This window comes from Gopherus flavomarginatus, chromosome 2, assembly GCF_025201925.1.
Source record: "Gopherus flavomarginatus isolate rGopFla2 chromosome 2, rGopFla2.mat.asm, whole genome shotgun sequence".
In the NCBI taxonomy this organism is placed as follows: domain Eukaryota; kingdom Metazoa; phylum Chordata; order Testudines; family Testudinidae; genus Gopherus; species Gopherus flavomarginatus.
Genome location: NC_066618.1, coordinates 230,920,650 through 230,945,495, shown reverse-complemented (window position 1 = coordinate 230,945,495; position 24,846 = coordinate 230,920,650). Strand labels below are relative to the sequence as shown.

Sequence of the window (24,846 nt, the reverse complement as noted above, 5' to 3'; positions counted from 1 at the left end):
CTTTGAAATCTTTGTACTTTAGTCCCTGCATTTCCTCCAATCCTAAACGCAGACTTCAAAACCTGTTGGACTATCTCCCATGACAACTTGACCAATCAATCAAAAGGGTTCGGATATCTGCTGAAAGCTTCAGATAAGCAATGTACTATAGGTATACTTTCCCATCATGATAGCTATGAGAGATAATTAGCTTAATTTCTTTCTATTTTTATGGAAACTTTACATGTCTAGACACTTAGGTGGAGTGAGCATGTACTTTTTACTGCTGCTTTGCCATTTATACTTTGTATATTTACTTATCAAAGGTAGATTCATCAGACATCATTGGCGTCTGTAAGGGAATAAATTGTACGTGGTTTCTTTGAAAAAGATCCTACATACATTTCCCCTGGTTTTAATTTAAAAGTAGGTATTGTGCCCTGGATTCTGGAATCTTTAGTAGGATGAAGATCTGTTCTATGAATTGCTGTATTCCCACTAGTGTAATATAAAAAAAACAGTTAGTTAATTTCCTTGCAATTTCTTTTTCTCTTAACAGGCAAAGGCTGCAATCCAGTCTTTAATAGACAGACATCAGAAAATACCAGGAAATGTATTTAGGGCTTTAATGGAACGATTTGAGACACAGCAGAAAGAAGACTAGTGTGTGGTGCATAACAAACTACACATTTACTTGTAATATTTTCAAAACTGTTTGTAACTTATATTATTATCCTCAAAATTGATTATTACATGCATTGTCTTAATGATATTTCTTTTTTAATGCAGATGTTTTCTGTATAGTTTAACAAGAGCTGTGAACAATGATGATTTTTTTTCCCCCTCAGTGACCACTATCAAACTTGAGCCCAAACTTGCAGTTTTACTCAGGTAAAAATCTGACTAAAGTAATTCGCTTTCAAGTGCAGTTCTATACTGAAAAATAACTTAGTGAAAATGACATTGGAGGCTTCCATATTCATGGTCTTTCGATAATTTCCATCTCAAATTTGCAGGTACAAAAAATGTTTTGTCTAACTGCCAAGCCTGCAAACTCATGGCAGATTCTGACATACAAGCTAGATTATTTCTATCTAAATACCAACACCAGTAATGGAGGTTCTTCCAACCAAATAAAGCCCTGAACTACACTTGTGAAAACCCATTTTTTTTAGATTATGCCCTTGGCTACATCTGTACAAACTTAAATTACATTCAAAGGTGTTGGCATAGACAGGTGTAGCTAGTCACCTAGCTTTACATGCGGAACCTGTAGTCCTGGTGGTAATGCTTCAGCTGGAAGGTATCCAGCTTTATTGTTGGAGCCCAGAAAGAGTTTGTGGGGCTGGAGCTTTATTAGAAGAAAAAAAAAAAGAACACCCTCCTCCCTCCCCCCAAGAAACTGAGCAAACTTCTTACAGAAACCAGTAAGACACAATACATATGGAATCCCATAATGCTATTTTGATGACATCATTTTTCAGGGTAAAACCACATGTTTTTTTTTGTCTCTGACTAAAGACAGTAGCCACATAAATCTGTGAACAGAAAACCAGATTTTCTGGCACAGTGAACTGAATGCCTAATGTTTCAGGAAGAAGGCATGAGTAATATTCAAAACTGCAACAGTCAGAATTTTTAATTATATTACAAAATAGAATGCAATGTATAATGTTCTTTTTTCAGAGTTTCACCATATTCAGCAGTATAAACAGGCTTTATAATTTTTATATATATGTACCTCACTATTTTTGTAAAAAAGATATACTTTTTTTTTTTTTTTTACACATCAGAATTACTAAAATATGACTTGCCCTCAATTATGCAGTCTTCACTCATATAATACCCTCACTGAAGTGAGTGAGGGGTTTGCCTGAAGAAGGAGTTGCAGGATTGGGCTAGTTTTGTTCATTGACAATAAACTGAATTTATATCTTAACTGAATCACTGACCAATGCATGAATTGTCTGAATAGCAAAATACCTTCAATATTTCCTGTAGATAAGTACTCAGACTGTCAGTGACTGTAAAATTATTGTCTGGGACTGTTCTTTAATTGTAGGAGGCCATCATCTCCTGGTAGGCCTTTTTAAAAACAAAACAAAACACTTTTAAAGAGACAAATCTCTTTCACTTAACTGTTACAGTTTGGTTAATTCCTGCAAACACTTATATGCACATGCCTTACTTTACACACAACTTAGTCACAGTGATTTAAATGCGACGTATGTGCATATGTTTGCAGGATCAGGGTTTTATATTCAGTGTTGAGTTATTGTATGGGGGGGAACAAATGTCTGTACATTATAAGATCTGCAGAAACAGTTCATCTCTGTTTGATTTTAAATGTTTAGTTAAAATGTTTAAGCTTGAAAAAAATCATGTTGTGAAAACAAATGCCCTTTCCACAGTCTTTGTTGATATGTGATCTACTTCAAAAGTTAAGGGGATGCTATCATGATCTAAGAATAACTTTAATTTATTGTTCTGTTTCATGCATTAGACCATTAAAACTGAGAATTTTTACCAAAACTTATTTTTGTGTAAGTTAGATATTTTATTTTTGCATTTTTCTCAAGGTGGAGAAAACAGATTAACTAATTTGTAGTTACCTTTCAGGATGCACTAGGGCAGTGCTGCACTGTTGGAGTAGCACACAATATAGGGGAACACTTAATTTTGTTTTTCATGGGAATTAAATGAGAGAGAGAGAGAGACCTATTATGTTGATCTTAGATTTTGAAAAACTTACTTTTACTTCACATGGGGCCAAATTTCACCTGACTTTGTCCCTTTAATTTAAGAAGTATTGAAACCTAAGTATCAAATCAAATGCAGTATCTGTACTTTTTAGATATTAAATATACTTTTTGTTTGTATAGGCTTTTCATATTTAATTCTCTATTTGTGATATGTACTGTACAAACATACCCTACAGACAAATAAAATTGAAATTACAACTGGAGTAGACTCCTGAAATTACTTTATGATCACTGTTTATGGATTAAGTGTGAGAGTACATGGCCATCTGAAATTACCAGTGGATCTGAGCAGCAGAGTAGAAAGTGTCCAGTTGTGGGAGAGGAAAAAAGAAATAGAATACCAAAAATAATTACTAAGTTAAAGGAATAAGAAAGCATTGAAAGAATGGATGTGAAAAATGTTGGCAACTGTTCTGGACTATGCAGTAGGTATTGCCAAGAGTGATTAGTGGTAAGTAGCTATTGTGTTGTGTGTTAGGAGTAAGTTATTAAAAGAATGCTGTAGTTGCCTTCAAGATGGATGGCTAATAACGACAAATATTGTATAATCTGCTGAACAGAAGATAATTTTTGCCTCTTTATTTCAACTGAGATGCCATAACAAAGACAGGAATTTTCATACAGGTTAGAAATGTACTACTATCACACTAAATTGGAATTAACACTCTTTCCCCTGCAAATCCAAAATCTTTCACTGGCCAGTTTCTTGGCTGCTTTTTACTGGCAGTTAATATTCATCCAGTAGCGGATTTAATGACACAGAGTTTACTGTAATTTAATACTGAATCTCTAAACTAAAATCATTTATATTTTGACAGAAGATGGAAGCTAGAGAAGTTCATCATGCTACAGTGTAGATCCTGTTTAAATAATGAATTATGCAATAGATTTTGTGTTGGGTTTGCTGTACAGTGTGCCAAGGTGGCAATTTATACCACTATACTTTGTGAAAGATTTGCAAGGGCTAAAATGGAGTTTTTCACATTGTAATGATAAATGTTACAAAGTTGATTATTGCTAACGTCTATAAACTTGTCATAAGTGGTTAGCTTGAAAGACGAAAAGTGCACAAGTGATGAAATAGGTGAGGACAGAGAGCTCCTCGTAGAGAGGTGTAGAACAAACCATACTTAAATAGAGAGTGGAATTTTCTTTTCAATAGCTGCAACAAATACAGTTCTTTGAGCGTGTGTCAGTGTGGAATCCACTGTAGGTGCACGTGCACCTCATGCACACAAGACTGGATTTTTTTTGATTAGCAGGGTCTGTTGAGTCCGCACATAAACCCTGTGCAAACTCATGCTGTCACACAATAGCATAAAGGGGGATCTGGCCATCTCTCAATTCCTTCTTAGCACCCATGGGGGTGAGACAACCTGAGGAGTGTCCAACCTGCTAGTTCTTAGCTCAAGCTAAACGTCAAAATCTTCTGCAAATCTTCAAAACCACTTCCCATCTCTGTCTGTTTTGATTGCCATGAATTGATCAGCAATCATCTGGACCGAATTTTGTTGTTCAAACTCCCCTTTACAGAATCATACAGAATCCCCCTAAGCAGGGCTTATCAAATGGCCGATTTGAAACCTGCGGCCTTCAAGCCCAGTCCTTCCTGCAATGGACTAATCCTCTTTAGCACAGTAGGTATTTTGTCTGCCTGGGGGAATCATACACTCCAAGCATATGCTGTGTATGCTTATCCTTCTCCATAAGGACATGCAAGTCCTGAGATACGAGGCTGAAATTTCACCTTCCGGAACAGTCCATGAAGATCTCATCAGAGACAGAAGAAATTAGGTCCAGAATCCTACTACTAGTCAAACCAGAATCATCTAGTGCCCCATGGAGCAGACAGGCAATGCCTAAGATTACAATGGAGAAGATGGCACCAAGGAAAGACTTGAGACAGACACCAACACCAGCATCAGCACCAACAGCGGTATCAGCACAAAAGCTGTCCTCAACTTCAACACGAAAGCCAGCACCAATAGCTCAGGTGGTGAAGTCAAACACCAAAAGGGCCCACTCCGAGCACTGAGGCAGAAGCCAAGGTCAGTAATAAAAATGTTAAATAAAATTGATCCCAAGACCAATACCTGAGGAACTCCACTACTAACCTCCCTCCTTGCCTGACAGAGAGAAGTCCTGTAAGCTCCATACATCACCCAGGGATGGAGAGAGAGATCAGGCTGCAAAACAGCAGCTTTGGATGATGAGATGCAAGCAGAACCAGGTCCAGCAGTAGAATTCCTACATCCATTGCCACTGATGCAGACTCCAATATTGAAAGCACCATATACATCAGGGCTGCTCCTAGAGGACATCTATTCCTCACCATCACTGCAATATACATTCTCCCTGTCATCAAGCAGAGAATCTTCCCCTTGGAGTTCTTTCTACTCTGGGAAGTGTGCCAGGTATGTACCTGGCAACTACAACCCAGCAATATGATTTTTCTGCTAGATGTACCTGTAATGCATACTCGGAAATGCTTTCTGGTGCAGGAGCGATCTGTTCTGCAATGCCCATATACAAGAAAAAGAGGCCCTGATCTTAGTTTTGGCCTTTTGCGCTACTCTGCTCATTCCAGATTCTACAGGAAATCCCCCCCAGTGAGCCAAGACCACACACTTCATATAACATTTATTGATCCCAAAGGGTTATAATTATTCCACAGGCTCATGTCATCTGGCTCATCTTAGTATAATAGTCACTGAAATTTACATGCTTTGGCTCAGTTATTTGGATAATATTCATAATGCTAAATACAATAGTCTTAAGAGAAAAGCATATCTGTGACAATCACCACTCTGATCTTTCAGGACCAGAGCAGTTGTTGAGTTACACTTCTTCCTATTAATCACTGAGTTTGCCCAGTAGAGTTTCCAGAGTGTGCGGATGTAATCTTCTTTTGGCCAGTGTCTGAAGAAGAAATTGCCAGTCAGAGCTCTCAAAACAATCCAGTACTCTAACTCAATGGCTATTCATTTCTTGTAGTGTCTTGTCCAAGTGATAACACTATGTTTCTATGTGTCATAAGGCATTATATCTGATAGTTGCATAAGCACACATTTATTTTTGGCAGATGCCGCTAGTAAATTCCAAAAAATCAGAGAGGTGCTTTGCAGATATAATCCTGCCTTTGTGGGGCACAACTGAGAAGTAGGGCGGACACCCTGTCATAACCTTAGTCCCAGATTTGGACCTTAGCGTCCACAATATGGGGGTTAGCATGAAAACCTCCAAGCTTAGTTACCAGCTTGGACCTGGTACTTGCTGCCACCACCCAAAAAATTAGAGTGTTTTGGGGCACTCTGGTCCCCCTGAAAAACCTTCCCTGGGGACCCCAAGACCCAAATCCCTTGAGTCTCACAACAAAGGGAAATAATCCTTTTTCCCTTCCCCCCTCCAGGTGCTCCTGGAGAGATACACAGACACAAGCTCTGTGAAACTACACAGAGTGACTCCCCCTCTCCGTTCCCAATCCTGGAAACCAAAAGCACTTTCCTATTCCCCCAGAGGGAATGCAAAATCAGGCTAGCAAATCCAACACACAGATCTCCCCTGATTTCTTCCTCCCACCAATTCCCTGGTGAGTACAGACTCAATTTCCCTGAAGTAAAGAAAAACTCCAACAGGTCTTAAAAGAAAGCTTTATATAAAAAGAAAGAAAAATACATACAAATGGTCTCTCTGTATTAAGATGATACAATACAGGGTCAGTTGCTTAAAAGAATATTGAATAAACAGCCTTATTCAAAAAGAATACAAATCAAAGCACTGCAGCACTTATATTCATGCAAATACCAAAGAAAAGAAACCATATAACTTACTATCTGATCTCTTTGTCCTTACACTTAGAAACAGAAGACTAGAAAGTAGAAACTGCTTCTCCAAAGCTCAGAGAAAGCAGGCAGACAGAAAACAACGACTCAGACACTAAATTCCCTCCACCCAAAGTTGAAAAAATCCGGTTTCCTGATTGGTCCTCTGGTCAGGTGCTTCAGGTGAAAGAGACATTAACCCTTAGCTATCTGTTTATGACACGCCCCCCAAATTGCAGACAGTGGGGAAGCTCACTGGCGGCGATTTCCTTCTAGAACTTGAAAATAAACAGATTAATACAACACATACACCTTTACATATACTCCTAAGTATATAACTAACAGACTTCTACATTTTAAGAACACTTTTTAACTACTGAATTCTGGGAAACTCTCTCGGGAGAGTGCATCAGCAACTTTGTTAGAAGCTCCTGTGATGTGTTGAATTTCAAAATCAAAATCTTGGAGAGCTAAACTCCAACGAAGAAGTTTCTTGTTGTTCCCCTTGGCAGTATGAAGCCACTTTAGTGCAGCATGGTCAGTTTGTAGTTGGAACCGCCGTCCCCAAACATATGGGCGTAGCTTTTCCAGGGCGTACACAATGGCATAGCATTCCTTTTCACTGACTGACCAGTGACTTTCCCTCTCAGACAGTTTCTTGCTGAGAAACACGACAGGATGGAAGTTGTGATCTGTTGCTTCCTGCATGAGCACTGCTCCTATACCACGCTCAGATGCATCCGTGGTTACTAGGAATGGCTTGTCAAAGTCCGGGGCCCTGAGCACAGGGTCAGACATGAGCGTTGCCTTAAGTTGGGTAAAGGCCTTTTGACACTCATCAGTCCACTTAACTGCATTTGGCTGGGTTTTTTTGGTCAGGTCGGTCAGTGGGGCAGCGATTTGGCTGTAGTGTGGTACAAATCGCCTGTAGTATCCGGCCAAGCCTAAGAAGGATTGGACCTCCTTCTTTGACTTTGGGACAGGCCACTTTTGGATAGCATCCACCTTGGCCTGTAGGGGGTTTATGGTTCCTCGACCCACCTGGTGCCCCAGGTAAGTCACTCTGTTTTGGCCTATTTGACACTTTTTGGCCTTAACAGTTAGTCCGGCCTGCCTGATGCGCTCAAAGACCTTTTCCAGGTGTAGTAGGTGTTCGGGCCAGGAGTCTGAAAAAATGGCCACATCATCGAGGTAGGCAACTGCAAATTCTCCCAGTCCAGCTAGTAGACCATCTACCAGCCTCTGGAAGGTGGCGGGTGCATTTCGAAGGCCGAAAGGAAGGACATTGAATTCATACACCCCCGCATGGGTGACGAATACTGACCTCTCCTTGGCAGGTTCATCTAGCGGTACTTGCCAGTACCCCTTGGTTAAGTCTATTGTAGAGATGAACTGGGCACGTCCCAACTTCTCCAATAGCTCATCGGTACGTGGCATTGGATAGTTGTCCGGACGAGTGACAGCATTTAGCTTACGGTAGTCCACGCAAAAGCGTATTTCCCCATCTGGTTTGGGTACCAGAACCACTGGAGATGCCCATGCACTGGTAGATGAGCGGATTATACCCATCTGTAGCATGTTCTGGATCTCCCGTTCTATAGCAGCTTGGGCATGAGGAGACACCCGGTACGGTGGGGTTCTGATTGGGTGAGCATTACCTGTATCAATGGAGTGGTATGCCCGTTCAGTCCGTCCTGGGGTGGCTGAGAACAATGGGGCGAAGCTAGTGCACAGCTCCTTGATTTGTTGCCGCTGCAGACGTTCCAGGGTGGTTGAGAGGTTCACCTCTTCCACGCCACCGTTTTTTTTCCCGTCGTAGTAGACACTGTCAGGCCACTCAGCATCATCTCCCTGGACTGTAAACTGACAAACCTGTAAGTCTTTGGAATAGAAAGGCTTGAGAGAATTAACATGGTACACTTTAGGCTTTAGTGAGGAATTGGGAAATGCTATGAGGTAGTTTACAGCTCCCAGGCGCTCTTGGACCGTGAATGGCCCTTCCCATGATGCTTCCATCTTATGGGCCTGTTGCGCCTTCAAGACCATAACCTGGTCTCCTACCGTGAAGGAACGTTCTCTGGCATGTCTGTCATACCAGGCCTTTTGCTCTTCTTGAGCATCCTTTAGGTTCTCTCTAGCAAGGGCTAAAGAGTGTCGGAGGGTGCTTTGTAGGTTGCTTACAAAGTCCAGAATGTTAGTTCCTGGAGAAGGCGTAAACCCCTCCCATTGCTGCTTCACCAACTGTAATGGCCCCTTAACCTCGTGACCATACACAAGTTCAAACGGTGAAAACCCTAAACTGGGATGTGGTACAGCCCTGTAGGCAAACAGCAACTGCTGCAACACTAGGTCCCAATTATTGGAGAATTCGTTGATGAATTTTCGTATCATGGCCCCCAAAGTTCCATTGAACCTTTCCACCAGGCCATTGGTTTGATGGTGGTATGGGGTGGCAACCAAGTGATTCACCCCATGAGTTTCCCACAGTTTTTCCATGGTCCCTGCCAGGAAATTAGACCCTGAATCTGTAAGGATGTCAGAGGGCCAACCTACCCTGGCAAAGATGTCTGTTAGGGCCAGGCACACAGTGTTAGCCCTGGTGTTGCCTAGAGCGACTGCTTCTGGCCATCGGGTAGCAAAGTCCACTAAAGTCAGTACGTACTGCTTTCCTCTGGGCGTCTTTTTTGGGAAAGGGCCCAGAATATCCACAGCTACTCGCTGAAATGGGACCTCAATTATGGGGAGTGGCTGGAGAGGGGCCTTGACCTGGTCTTGAGGCTTTCCCACTCTTTGGCATACCTCACAAGACCGGACATACTTGGCAACGTCCTTGCCCATCCCCTCCCAGTGGAAGGACTTCCCCAACCGGTCCTTGGTTCTGTTCACCCCAGCATGGCCACTGGGATGATCATGGGCTAAGCTTAAGAGCTTCCCCCGGTACTTAGTTGGAACCACCAACTGTTTTTGCGGCTGCCATTCTTCCCGGTGTCCACCAGAAAGAATTTCCTTGTATAAAAGTCCTTGGTCTATAACAAACCGGGATCGATTAGAAGAGCTGAGAGGCGGTGGGGTGTTCCGTGCCGCCGCCCACGCTTTCTGAAGGCTGTCATCTGCTTCCTGCTCAGTCTGGAACTGTTCCCTTGAGGCTGGGGTCACCAGTTCTTCCTCAGACTGTGGACTTGGGCTTGGTCCCTCTGGAAGCGATGTAGGTGATGGGGTTGTTTCCGTTGCTGGTGAACCGCTCTCCGCTGGTGCACCTGAGGGTATTTCAGGCTCTGGCTGAGCCTTTTGGGTATGGCTGTCTGTTGCTTCTGCCAGTTTTGGCTCGCTGGCGCCCTCTGGCGTTGAGTTTGAAGATGGGGTTGCACTTGCTGGTGCTGGTTGCTGTTCCAGTTCCGGGCCTGGGACTGGAGGTGCTGTGGCTGTTTCAGTGGTTGGCATGGAATCCGGGTCCATTACCTCTGTCTGGGTCTCTGGTAACACAGACGGGGCCTCTGTGGACGGCTCAGGAACAGGAATGGGTCTGGAAGCTTGCCTGGTTTGGCTACGTGTAACCATTCCCACTCTCTTGGCCCGCCTCACCTGGTTGGCCAAGTCTTCCCCCAGTAGCATGGGGATAGGATAATTGTCATAGACTGCAAAAGTCCACATTCCTGACCAGCCTTTGTACTGGACAGGCAGTTGAGCTGTAGGCAAGTCTACAGCTTGTGACATGAAGGGGTAAATTGTAACTTTGGCCTTTGGGTTGATGAATTTGGGGTCAACGAAGGATTGGTGGATAGCTGACACTTGTGCCCCCGTGTCTCTCCACGCAGTAACCTTCTTTCCGCCCACTCTCAAATTTTCCCTTCGCTCCAAGGGTATTTGAGAGGCATCCGGGCCTGGGGATCTTTGGGGTGATGGTGGTGTAATGAATTGCACTCGCATGGTGTTCTTGGGACAGTTGGCCTTGATATGTCCCAGTTCATTACACTTAAAGCATCTTCCATCTGATGGGTCACTGGGCCGAGGTGAGTTACTGGAGACTGGTGAGGTTGAAGGGTAGGGTATCTGTGGCTTTACTTGGGTGGTATGTGGGGTCTTTGGCTGTCCTCGGTTGTAGGGTTTATGGTCTGTGTGCCCCCTGGGGTAATCGTTCCCCTTGACAGTAGCTTTCTTGCTTTCTGCCAGTTCTATCCATTTGGCTCCAATCTCCCCCGCCTCAGCGAGATCTTTGGGTTTTCCATCTTGTATGTACCGTGTGATGTCTTCAGGAACACCGTCCAAGAACTGCTCCATTTGTATGAGGAGGTGCAGTTCTTCCAAGGTTTGAATGTTGTTTCCTGTTATCCAGGCCTCATAGTTTTTTGCAATGTAGTAGGCGTGTTTGGGAAATGACACCTCTGGTTTCCACTTTTGGGTTCTGAAGCGCCGACGGGCATGATCTGGGGTTATCCCCATTCTGTATCTGGCCTTGGTTTGAAAAAGTTTATAGTCATTCATTTGCTGCTTAGGCATTTCAGCTGCCACCTCTGCTAAAGGTCCACTGAGCTGTGACCTCAATTCTACCATGTACTGGTCTTCGGGGATGTTGTACCCAAGACAGGCTCTTTCAAAATTTTCCAAGAAGGCCTCGGTGTCATCACCTGCCTTGTAGGTGGGAAATTTCCTGTGCTGTGGAGCAATAATTGGCGCCGGGTTGTTAGGGTTGGCTGGCACATGCAGCCCAGCTTTTGCCAACTCCAGTTCATGTTTTCTCTGTTTTTCCTTCTCTTCATTCTCTTTTTGGTGTTTTTCCATTTCTTTTTGGTGTTTTTCCATGTCTCGGCGGTGGGCCGCCTCTTCTTCTGCTTGTTTCCTTCGGTAGGCCACCTCTTCTTCTTCTAGTTTTCTTTTGTGTGCTGCCTCTCTTTCTCTCTCTCTTATTTCCATCTCTGTTTCTTTTATTTCCAGTTGTCGCCTGTGTTCAGCTTCTTTGAATTGCTCTTCGGCCTCAATTTTTGCCTTAGAAGTCATGATTCCTGTTTTCTTGTGTTGGGGTGCCCTCCGGTGTTTATCTTCTGAACTGCAGGTTCTCTGTTGCCTCCTGAAGTCTGCCTAGCAACAGTGCCTTTAGCTAATTTTCAATGTTAAGTAAACCTGAAAAACCACTTTATTTGCATTTATATAGTGCTGGTAATGACTCTCAATGGGAGTGCTATTGTGTGACAAAAGACCCTTAACAGTCTCTTAATGGCTTCTCGCTTAACATGCAAGCCACAAACTGCCAGAGAGAGCAGAAAAAAAAATTCTCTCTGGTTCCCTTTTAAAACCAACTGTTTCTCTCTGCTAAAAAGCCCTTAGCAGAGAAAAGAAAAATATAATATTCCTACTGGCTTCTGGATTCTGTCTATATCCCACCACTGCTACACCATGTTATAACCTTAGTCCCAGATTTGGACCTTAGCGTCCACAATATGGGGGTTAGCATGAAAACCTCCAAGCTTAGTTACCAGCTTGGACCTGGTACTTGCTGCCACCACCCAAAAAATTAGAGTGTTTTGGGGCACTCTGGTCCCCCTGAAAAACCTTCCCTGGGGACCCCAAGACCCAAATCCCTTGAGTCTCACAACAAAGGGAAATAATCCTTTTTCCCTTCCCCCCTCCAGGTGCTCCTGGAGAGATACACAGACACAAGCTCTGTGAAACTACACAGAGTGACTCCCCCTCTCCGTTCCCAATCCTGGAAACCAAAAGCACTTTCCTATTCCCCCAGAGGGAATGCAAAATCAGGCTAGCAAATCCAACACACAGATCTCCCCTGATTTCTTCCTCCCACCAATTCCCTGGTGAGTACAGACTCAATTTCCCTGAAGTAAAGAAAAACTCCAACAGGTCTTAAAAGAAAGCTTTATATAAAAAGAAAGAAAAATACATACAAATGGTCTCTCTGTATTAAGATGATACAATACAGGGTCAATTGCTTAAAAGAATATTGAATAAACAGCCTTATTCAAAAAGAATACAAATCAAAGCACTGCAGCACTTATATTCATGCAAATACCAAAGAAAAGAAACCATATAACTTACTATCTGATCTCTTTGTCCTTACACTTAGAAACAGAAGACTAGAAAGTAGAAACTGCTTCTCCAAAGCTCAGAGAAAGCAGGCAGACAGAAAACAACGACTCAGACACTAAATTCCCTCCACCCAAAGTTGAAAAAATCCGGTTTCCTGATTGGTCCTCTGGTCAGGTGCTTCAGGTGAAAGAGACATTAACCCTTAGCTATCTGTTTATGACACACCCCGAAGTTGGAGATTATTCTCCCATGAAATATACCAAACCAGCAACAAAAGTAAACTTCTGTTTCACCACACTGGCTAACAAGAAGTCATAAAAGCACTTTCCTTAGTCATTCCAGTCCTTGTATCACCACCAAAAACACTAGACTTAGAGAGGAGTGGTTCTTTAAAACCAATCTACTCAAATAAAAGGTGCTTCTGATCCCCAAGGACCAGCCACACACCCAGGTCAATATACAACTCAGATCTTACCCAAAAATCACATTGATGCCAATCCTTTAGTATCTAAAGGTTTATTTATAAAAAGAAAGGCAAAATTTAAAAGTGGATAAAGGAGTCAAATACATACAATAAATGCAAAGTTCTTAGTTCAGGCTTGTAGCAGTGATGGAATAAACTGCTGGCTTGATAAGTCTCTAGTTGCTTCCAAATCATTGGAAGGTCCTCAGTCCATTGGTTAGAATGCTCCCATTAGTATAAGTTCACAGTCCAGCGCTGAAGCAGGAAAGAGTCAAAATGGAGGTGTTTCCAGGGCCTTTTATAGCTTTTGCTGTGTGGAGATAATCCCATTGTTCTTACTGTGGAAAATTACAGTAAGAAGATGGCATTTGGAGTCAGATGGACAAGTCACATGTCCCTGCATGATTTCGCTTAGTCACAGCAGGAAATCATTACCTATACCTCAAACAGCATGTTCACAGGGAAGTCTCTTCAGGATAAGTGGGCGTCTTCCATTGTGAGTTAAATGTTCTTCTGATGCGCTACTCAATTTGAATAGTTCCTCCAAGATGTGCTGCCTAACTACCTTGTAAGCATTACCCCAGGAGCAAACATTTGAAATCCAGGTCTAGAGCCAATACTCATAATTTCAAATACAAATTGATACATGCATACAAATAGCATAATCATGATCAGCCAATCATAACCTTTTCATGGACACCTTACTTGACAACCTTTTTAAGATTTGTTGCAAATATATAACAGTGGGTTCAACAATGATTTATGATTTAAGTGGTGTGAAAGTAGAATGAATTATATAGTAAGAATAGAAAGGATTAAAGAAATGTTGTTTGTATCTTTAAGCAAAGATGTTGGAATGTTGCAACCAGGTGTCAGGAATACAGACATTAACATAGAACAATTGCACCGTTTAAGGGCAATTGTTGAAGCATTAGCCTTAGATCGATAAGTTAGTAAGGAAATAGGATATGCATGCTGTTCCCCAGGTGAATTTTCCTGTTTTGCTTTCTTTGTCCCTTTGTCTAATTCCCGCTCTTTTATCTGTATAAATAAGACTGTTTGGGCCTTGCATGGCCACTCACATATTCTGAATGTTATTGGCGGAGCGCTGCGCTAATAAACAGAGTGGTCTGACAAATTGTGAGTCCTGATTCTAACTTTGACAATTTGGAGGTTCCACCGAGATGGCAACCGTCTTCACTGGGGCTGTGTGATTCCTGACCGTTTGTGTAGGACGACCGTGGCAGCCGGCACCTGGGCACTTGGCCCAAGCGGTCTTCCACTAGAACAGAAAGGCGCACGACCACAGTGAAGTCTACGCCATCGAACCTGTTGGTTCCCACTGTGTTCTGGTAGGGATCCCGGGATCTGACATCAGGATTCTGGTCAGGTAATTATTTCTGTGTTTTGTCCGGACTGAGGACTGTCCTGTCTCTGTGTCTATCCGTCCTCCCTGTGGAGTGTTTGAGTCTGGGTGCCATCTCTATCTGGGGATCGGCCGAACAAGGGGTTCCTGTCCCTGCGGTCTGAGTGAGTGAAATCTGCACAATCGCAGCTGCACCACACCTTGGGTAAAACCCTTAGTGTGAAAGCAAGGGCGATTGAGGCAGTAGCCTGTGGGCTCCTTTTCTGTGTTGCACTGGGCATCGCTCTGACGAACCCTAATTTCCTTCTTGTGTGATTGGTGTGTGAAGTCCTCCTGTATGGGTAACCAGACGTCTAAGCCGGGGCAGTTCCCTAAAGGAACTCCGGCTCATTTTATGTATTTTAGGAAAGGTCTAGACTCCTGTAAGTTTCTGGAAAAATGGTATAGGCTAACTCAGGGAGATCCCAAAACTCAGTGGCCACTGTTAGGATCTTGGGATAAGGATCGAGTAGACGTCTTAAAAGACAAACTTGGCCAATCTAAAACTAAATTGGCAAAAGGAGAGGTCGATTGTTTCATGCAATGGTGGGAAGAGGCAAATCGTAGATGGACAGAATCGAAACTCGCCTCTCTCAAAGATTCAAATGATAAGTTAAAATCTTTACTGGAAACCTCCTCTTCCACCACTAGACTGAGCGCTCCCCTTTACCCTGTTCTCCAAGCAGACCCCCCTTCATACTCCTGTCTCCGGGTGGGAAAAGACGAAGAAAACCCCTGGCTAGATTCCGGGGATGAGGATGAAGAAGACGCATTAATTGGCCTGGCAGCCTTGCGTCAAATCAATAGACGGCCACCCATGCCCCCAGCTCAGGAACAAGTGTTACCAGATCTCCCAGATCAGGAACAATTCCCAGAGATCTCCAGTTCGGACCCGTCTGGATCATCCGGTACTGCCGAGGCCCATTCCTCTGGACTAATTCTGCCTCGTAAAAGTTCACGCTTAGGCCTTAAAAATATCCAGGCTCCCCTCCGAATCCTGCATACTGGGGGCCAGGACAGGGGTCCCACTTGGAGCTATAAACCCTGGACTCGAACTGAGTTCCTTTCAATTATAAAAGGCTTTCCAAAGCCCCGAGAAAATCCTACCAAATTTGCAGAGGAATTTTTGTTAGTGTGTGATACCTATGAACCCTCGGAGGCAGACCTCCTGCAGCTGTGCAAGCTACTTGTAACAGCCCCTAGTGAGCATGATAAATGGCTCACAGCAGCAGATTGGCCCGCTGCTGACTGCCACTCTACTTTGCCAGACACTGGTCCTACTGCTGAATACCGAAAAAAGTGTAAGGAACAAGCTAAAAATCTATTTGAAGCCATCCCTCGGGTATGGACTCCTAAAACCAACTGGACGGCCATAAATAGCTGTAAGCAACGACAGGGAGAAAACCCGGGCGACTATCGCACCCGGCTAACTGACATTTTTCTGCAACATTCTGGTATACAGCAACCAGATACAAATGGACAGGGCGCCCTGGCTAGTGCATTTGTTAATGGCCTCCTGCCTGCTATTGGCAATCTGCTAAAACGAATAAGTGTTGGATGGGAGACCGAAACCATGGACAAATTGCAAACAGCGGCAGAGCACTGCCAACCTACTCTAAAAGGAAAGGAAGAGCAATCAGCTCAGCAGTTAATGGCCTTGCAAATACAGCATTATTCAGGGCAGGGCAAACAGTACCGGGGACGGGGAAAATCCCAGGGACGAGGACGGGGGGGACGTGGTCGTGGGAGGGAACAGGGAACTGGATTTTCGGGTTATGGGGATGTTTGTAATTACTGTAAACAGCCGGGACATTGGAAGAATGAGTGTCCAAGCCGGCCTGGTAACTGTGAACAACCAGTTAAACCCCCTGCCAGCACAGCCAGTCAGCCCCCAGCCTTACTTTGCCCCACAACAATGACGGGACACCGGGGAACCTCAGGAAATTTTAGCCCCTTTACTACCTCTCACTCCCACGGGTGAGTGTGTGTTAACTATCAATGATCTTTCTCTCCCTTTCCTTGTTGACACGGGAGCTTCGCTCTGCAGTTCGTACTACCGACCTGCCTGAGGTTCCCCGCTCCGGAAAAACCGTGTCCGCTGTGGGCATTATGGGAGTCCCAACCCCTTATCCCCTTTCAAAACCTCTACCGGTCCACGTTGGTCCCCTTTCTGCGGATCATGCCTTCCTTCTCTCTGATTCCACTCCGGTAAACCTTTTGGGTCGGGATCTGTTATGTAAGCTTGGCTGCACCATATACTGTTCCCCGGATGGGGTCTATTTACAAATTCCCCAGTATTCCCTGAGTGATTCTGTAGCCTCCCTGCTGTCTGAAACGTCCCTTTCTACTCTGGTCCCTTGTTGCCCACTGGTCCCGTCTCTTGAGCACCTAATTTCGCAGGTCCCATCCTCTCTGTGGCCAACCCATCCCTCTGAGGTGGGCCGCTTAAATACTGATCCTGTCTGCATTACTGTTGACTCTTCCAAACCCCTGCCTCGCCCATCTCAGTACCCTTTAAACCCTGAGGCAGAGGCTGGCATTGCTCCAGTCATAACTGCCCTGCAGGAGCAAGGCATTATTGTTCCCTGTTCCAGTCCCTGTAACACTCCTATCCTCCCCGTTCGAAAAGCTGATGGCAAATCATGGCGATTTGTTCAGGACCTTCGAGCCATTAATCGTATTGTCATACCCGTTTTTCCTGTTGTCCCAAACCCAGCAACGATCCTGGCTTCTATTCCACCAGCAGCAACTCATTTTACGGTTATTGATTTGTGTTCTGCTTTCTTTTCTGTTCCGGTTCACCCTGATTCCCAGTACCTCTTTGCCTTTTCCTACAGGGGACAGCAATATACATGGACCACGCTCCCTCAGGGGTATACAGAAAGTCCATCTTATTTCTCCCAGGCATTAGCCCGAGACCTAGCTGACCTTGTTTTCCCATCTGGGTCCACTCTAGTCCAATATGTAGATGATCTGCTCCTCTGTTCCCTCTCGTTATCTGCCTCAGAAACTGATTCTTTAGTGCTCCTTACTGCCCTAGCAAACAAAGGTCACAAGGCTTCTCGCTCTAAACTACAGCTTTGTCAAACCTCTGTCACATACCTTGGTTTTCTCCTCTCCCAGGGTTCCCGTACGCTTTCTCCCACACGCGTCCGGGCTATTCTTAGCTTTCCCCGACCCTGCACTCCACGCCAGGTCCGAAAATTTTTAGGCATGGCTGGATTTTGCAGGCAATGGATTCCCCAATACGCCTTCCTTGCAAAACCTCTACAGGAACTCACTCGACTCTCTGCCTAATCCCATGCCATGGTCACCTGAAGCAGACTCTGCCTTTGTTTCCCTCAAACAAGGTTTGGCTTCGGCCCCTGCTTTAGGGCTGCCAGACTACTCTAAGCCTTTTACCCTTTTCTGCCATGAACAATCTGGATGTGCACTTGGAGTTCTCACTCAGGTGCACGGCGGCAGGAATCGCCCAGTAGCTTATTTCTCTGCCACTTTGGACCCTGTGGCCCAAGGCCCTCCCCCCTGCCTGCGTGCTGTGGCTGCTGCAGCACGCTTAGTCGAAATGTCTGAATCCCTTGTCCTTCGCTCCCCCCTTACTCTCATGGTCCCTCACTCTGTAGAAACTTTGCTGTTACAATGCAATACAAGCCACCTCTCCTCCGCTCGCCTTACCAGGTATGAACTTCTACTGCTGTCGGCCTCATATATCACTATAAAGCGCTGTTCTCAGTTAAATCCTGCCACTCTCCTTCCTTTGTCTAATGACGGTGATTCTCATGACTGCCTTGCAACTGTCTCTGCTATCACCGTCCCGCGCTCTGACCTTTCTGATGTCCCTCTCCCTAACTCTGAGCTTGTTTTGTTTACTGATGGTTCCTGTTTTCGAGACAACCAAGGTCGTCTCCTTGCAGGATACGCTGTAGTGTCACTCTCTGAAACCCTAGAAGCTGCACCTTTACCTTCTGTAACCTCAGCACAAGTTGCTGAATTAGTTGCCCTCACCCGTGCCTGCTTTTTGGCTGAGGGACGCTCTGCCATCATTTACACTGACTCTCGCTATGCTTTTGGGGTTGTACGTGACTTTGGTACCCTCTGGCAAGCTCGGGGTTTCCTTACATCTGCCGGTACCCCTATTAAGAACGGCTCCTATATCGCTGCTCTCCTGTATGCAGTTTTACTTCCCTCTGCCCTGGCTATTGTTAAGTGCCCTGGCCACTCGATGGCAGACACTGATGTTGCTAAGGGTAACGCATTTGCTGATGCCTCTGCTAAACATGCTGCTGCTATAGAACCTTCCCCAGATGCATTTCTAGGTTCCCTCTCTGTTTCTATACCACCACCGTCCCTCACTGACCTCACCCTGCTCCAGGACTCTGCCCCAGAAACTGAAAAAGATTCCTGGGTTGCCCGGGGTTGCTCTCTACATCCTGATTCCCTTTGGCGTTCGCCTACTGGTACCTTCGTAGCCCCCTTTTCATTCTACACATCACTGGCCGCCCTGCTACACGTTGTTTCGCATGTCGGAAAGGAGGGAATGGTGTCTGCTCTAACTAAGGCGGGATGGTGGGCTCCCCATTTCAACTCTTTTGCAGCCCGCCACTGTGCCGCCTGCACCACTTGCCAAAGCCACAATATTGGTAAACCTGTAAAAGTGGCTCAGGGATTCCGGGGCTTGCCCCAAGCACCCTTCTTGCATTGGCAACTTGATTTTGTACAAATGCCTAAGTGTCAACAATTTGAATTTATTTTGGTTATGGTATGTTTATTTTCTGGTTGGATCGAAGCCTTTCCTTGTCGCAAGGCTGACTCACTGTCCGTTGCTAAATGTTTGTTAAACCATATTATGCCTGCCAAGGGAATTCCTGCCACTCTGTCCAGTGACCGGGGTACACACTTTACCGGACAAATTGTTCAACACCTGGATCGTATATTACATGTCACACACCTGCTGCACTGTCCCTACCACCCACAAAGTGCAGGTGCTGTGGAAAGGCGAAATGGTGTACTTAAGAATAAACTTGCTAAAATTTGTGACTCCACAGGGTTAAGCTGGTCAGCAGCTTTACCACTAGCCCTTATGGAAATGCGATCCACTCCATCCCAAAGGCATAAACTGAGTTCTTTTGAAATCGTTATGGGACGCCCTATGCGAACTGTGGCTACCATTACTCCAGTCCCAGACTTGAATTTGACTCACAGTACGCTTCTTCAATATTGCAAGGGATTAATGCAAGCTGTAAGTCACTTCCATTCACAGGTTCGAGCCGCCTGGCCGACAGAACCCACCTCTGATGCCTGCCACAACCTTGAACCAGGTGACTGGGTCTACGTACGGCATCACCATCGAAAACACGCCTTGGAACCTCGGTGGAAGGGTCCTCATCAGGTACTGCTTACTACCCAGACAGCTGTTAAGCTATCTGGCATTGCAGCATGGATACATGCTTCACAGTGTAAGAAGACACCCTCCCCGGCGAACCAATCAACACCTCAGGACTGCGCAGAGTCAGTTTTGACTCCAGAAGAAGACGTAGAGGAACAGCCTGCAATACCTTACAATCTACGCTCTCGTAAGGGTTGCCAGAAGCAGACGACGACCTAAAGCAAGGCCTAAGAAGCAGCAGTAGTGAGCCTAGCGCCTGCTGCCTGGTGGACATAAAACTGTGAGTGCAGTTCCCTCAGTTGAGGTTGTCAGAACCAGAAGGGCCTTGCCTCCAACATGCAGCTCTGGTGGCGCCTGTTCCTCGGCTGCTGGTATCTTAAGGTCTGGGGTGCCCACAATGACAATTCTTTTATCCAGCAGCAAGTGTGGATAGCTCAGACCCTTAATATTTCTAAATGCTGGGTCTGCAGCCACATCCCAGCCCACTCTCAAGCTGGTGTTCCTGTCCTGGCTATCCCACTGAATTCCCCAGACCTTACTGGAGGACCTCGTCCATTTAACAAAACATGGAACAGCAATGACACTTGGGAAGCAGTGGGAATAAATGTATCTAAATGGATAAGTGTGGTGGAGGGGAAAGGTCATTGGTGTTGGGTGTGTAATGGGACAGGGCTGGATCTGGGAACAAGCCGTTGCCTTCAGCATATTGTGGCAAATGGTGTATGGGATTATTCAAACAAAACTAAGGAGTGGCGGACTGGGTATGGGGATATGAATTTTTTTTCAACCTGGGATCAAACAGAAAAATCAGTCTCATGTTCCCCCTACAGTAATCTTAGTAAAAATAATACAATCTTCCAATGCCATACAAATACTACCACTCCTCGTAAGGAGGATTACCCTGTGCCCTTTGGAGGATATTACTTCTCATTTGCAGATACCTATGTAACAAATGGCTGCAATCGACCCTTCCCGGCCTTAATAGGCCATCATTGGGTTTGTGGAACCAAAGCTTATACTGTATTACCAGCTAACTGGTCAGGTATCTGTTATCCCGCCCAACTCTTCCCACAATTCCAGGTGCTAGAGTCCCTCCCACAAGAACGCCTCCGTAATTTCAGGCTAAAAAGAAGGGACTTACTAGATGCCCAATGGTATATACATAACATAAGCCCCTTAACTTGGGAAGAGGCCATTGGCACTTCCTTTATCCCACTTGGGGGAGTAATACACCACGCAAAAAGACTCCTAAGGTTACAAGCAGTGGTTGAAATAATGGCAAATGAAACCGGAGAAAGTTTAAAAACCTGGCCAAAGAAACAGGGGTGATCAGACAGGTTGCCCTCCAAAACCGTCAAGCATTAGACATAGTGCTGGCGGCCAAAGGAGAGACGTGTGCTCTCATTGGAAAAGAATGTTGTGTGTTTATACCTGACAATACCAATGAGGTAATAGATCACGCTAGCCACTTAGAACAATTCGCATATCTTCCTCATGAAGAGCTGAGTTCTTTATGGAAGTGGCTAAGTAACCTGTTCAATTTCTCTGGCATAGGAAACTGGTTGTTTCAGGGAGCCCTAACTATCCTGTTTGGAATCTTAGTGATTTTTGTATGCTTTCAGTTAATCTCCTGTTGTATTCACAATTGTGTCACCCAGTTGACTGCCCCAAAACAGAGTGCTAACATGATGATTTTGAATATCACTGATGAACTAAGAGATAAGGAATGGTTAATTTGTGGAACTCAGTAAGGGTTGGTCATGGCGTACGCCTGACCAAAAGGAGGGATTGTGAAAATAGAATGAATTATATAGTAAGAATAGAAAGGATTAAAGAAATGTTGTCTGTATCTTTAAGCAAAGATGTTGGAATGTTGCAACCAGGTGTCAGGAATACAGACATTAACATAGAACAATTGCACCGTTTAAGGGCAATTGTTGAAGCATTAGCCTTAGATCGATAATGGTTAGTAAGGAAATAGGATATGCATGCTGTTCCCCAGGTGAATTTTCCTGTTTTGCTTTCTTTGTCCCTTTGTCTAATTCCCACTCTTTTATCTGTATAAATAAGACTGTTTGGGCCTTGCATGGCCACTCACATATTCTGAATGTTATTGGCGGAGTGCTGCGCTAATAAACAGAGTGGTCTGACAAATTGTGAGTCCTGATTCTAACTTTGACAGTGGTCATATTTTAATCAGATAATGTCCCAGCAGATTCATACAATTACCATAAATATTAATTCATAAGAACAGAGGGCAAGTTTTGGCTTTTCTTTTGCTTTGTTTTTTTTAAATTCTGGTAAATTGTTGCTTGACACCTAAGCAAATGAGTGATTTTAGCCAAGTTGGTACCCCATGATGCTTAATGAAATATTAACGTATGAAGAATTGTCAACTACTATGACTGAATTTGTGAAAGTCATTAATCTTGACCTAAGATGCTTTTATTCAAAACAGAATGATTGTAGAAGTCAAGATTAATGAAATAAAGTATTATACTTGGAAATAAAAATTAGTATCTGCCACAATTAGATAAACAGATTCTGTCCAATCCTGCTTCAGAGGGAAAGAAACCACAGAAAAGCTAACTAGCAACCTGCTGGATAATAGAGGCCTGGCAGTGGGAAGGGATGCTAGTGTGAGGTGGGAAACTGATATCTTCTTCTCAGCAATCTTGGGGGACCTTATGTTGCTTCACTCTTGTCAATGACAGTGTTCCAACTAACTTCAGTAGGATTGGGCCCCCGGCTTCTCTTGTGCCAAATGTCAGCAGCTGGAGCACGTGCACCCTAGGTCGGTGGTTTTCAAACTGCAGGTCGCGACCCAGTACTGGGTTGTGGAATGTAAGGCACTGGGTCACCACAGCTCTGGTCAGGACCACCAACCAGTCAGGGGTGCTGCCCAGCTAAGACAGGCTTTTCCCTGTTCTGACACCGTGCTGCATCCCAGAAGCTGCCAGCAGCAGCTCTGGCTCCCAGACAGGTGGGCCATGGTGCTCCATGTGCTGCCCCCACCCTGAGCACCAGCTCTGCAGTCCCATTGGCCAGGAAGCAACCAATGGGAGCTGAGGGTTGTGGTGCCTGTGGGCAAGAGCCATGCAGAGCCACTTGTGCTCCTCTGCCTAGGAGCCAGACCTGCTGCTGGCCGCTCCTGGGACACAGCGCGGACTGCAGTGCCAGGACAGGTAGGAAGTCTGCCTTAGCGCCCCTGCTGCACCACTGACCAGGAGCTGCCTGAGGTAAGCCAACCCTGTGCCCCAATCCCCTGCCTCAGCCCTGAGTCCTGCCAAACCCGGAGTTCCTTCCTGCACCCCAAACCCCTCATCCTGGGTCCCACCCCAGAGCCTGCACCTCCAGCTCCCCAATCCCCTACTCCAGCCCAGAACCCCCTCCCACACCCTGAACCCCTCATTCCTGGCCCCACCCTGCATCCCGCACCCCAGCCCTTTGCCTCAGCCTTGAGCCCCTCCCACACCCCAAACCCTTCATCCCCAGCTCCGTTGGGTCACAGGCATCAACAATTTTCTTCAACTGGGTTGCCAGAAAAAAAGTTTGAAAACCACTGCCCTAGGTTATAGTAATCCATCCCATAAGCCTTTAAAACCATCTGTCATTAAGAGGCTGAGCACCCATAACTCCCAGCGGTTGTTCTTGCTACTTTATCCTCAATGGGACACTAACTCAGCCTTGCAAAATTCTAATAATCTGTTCACCTAGTGGGAGTACAATTTGAAAGGAGCATAAAGTAGTAAATTTCCTTTCACTGTTATCCAGAGGAAGGTGAGTAAGGAGGATTTAGTGCATGTACTGCTAGATTTTTATGAATATTTTGCTATGCTGCCCAGAGAACACTACAAACAACACTGGGACAACCACAAGACTGGACCAGAAAACAGGGCAGAGTGGTGACTTCCAAGAGATGGACCAAGACAACCTACTTTGCTGGTGCCCCAATGCCTGCAAGATTAAATATACACTAATTTGTATATGTGGTTCTATATCTTCTATGTGGACATTGTTAATAGAAGTAAATCATCTAGCACAATGGGACTTCATTTAGATGCTACTGCAATACCAGTCTTCTTCTTTGATTCCCATCCATCAGCTTAGCAGCAAGAATAGGAATGAATGAAGTCTCTGTCTTGTAACAAATTCATGGCTTTGTTCATCTTTAAACCTTTTTGGTCTAGGTCATGTTTCAGTGCGTCTGTCCAATGCATCATCGGTCTTCCTCTGTTTCTAGTTCCCTGCAATCTGGTATTTATTGCCATGCATAGTATCCTTTCTGGGTCCATTCTTGACACAGGTCAAAACCATCTCAGTCATCTTTCTTAGATCTTCTGTAACAGAATTGTTTCTTGCCCTAGCAGTTTTCTTGTCACTTCATTTCTTAAGTTTCAAGACTGCAAAAGAAAAAAAAAAAAAAAGAGAGTCCGTATTCCCCTCAGTCAGTTCATTTCTGCAATCAATATCTTTTGTTTGTTGGCTTTCCTCATATTCCAACATTCTGACTTATACAACAGTAGCAGCACAACAATATGCTGATTTTCATTTGTATCTAAAGGTCTGTAGCCGTCCAGATTTTACAGAGTTTTCCAAATGTAATAGCAGCTAAGCTGGTTCTTCTTTTTGTCATTTTCAGAATTTCCATTCTTCATTATTAGTCCTCTAAAGAACACACATTTTTCCACTTGCTCTCGTTCTCTGACTCCAAGTTTGATCTTGACCTCTTCCTCTTGCCTTCCAATCACCATAATTTTTCTCGTCTTTGTGCTGATCTGCAGTCTGAATTTTCTGCTTTCCCAATCTATCTTGTTAGTTATTCTCTGCAAATCCTTCTTGGTCAATGCATTTGAGGTCAATATCACCTGCAAATCTAAGGTGTCCTTTCACATAATGTAAGTCCTCTTGTTCAATCTCTCAATGCTACAGCCATTACTGCTTCCAGTACCAACTTGAACAAATCTGGTGATACTGTGAATCCTTGTCTC

At 44.7% G+C, this 24,846-nt stretch overlaps 2 protein-coding genes across 8 annotated transcripts in view; one reads left to right on the top strand and one right to left on the bottom strand.

The window, feature by feature from the left end:
- LOC127044285 (transmembrane protein 68-like) overlaps positions 1–2,944 on the top strand; it is a 34,583-nt gene extending 31,639 nt beyond the window's left edge. For all 6 annotated transcript variants that reach the window (XM_050938918.1, XM_050938917.1, XM_050938914.1 and 3 more), the window contains one exon: positions 539–2,944. In XM_050938918.1, coding sequence (XP_050794875.1) covers positions 539–643 — 105 coding nt within the window. In that variant the 3' untranslated portion in view covers positions 644–2,944. The remainder of the gene's footprint in view (positions 1–538) is intronic.
- The window catches only part of XKR4 (XK related 4), a 422,655-nt gene that overhangs the window by 12,292 nt on the left and 385,517 nt on the right, over positions 1–24,846 (bottom strand). The window lies entirely within an intron of this gene.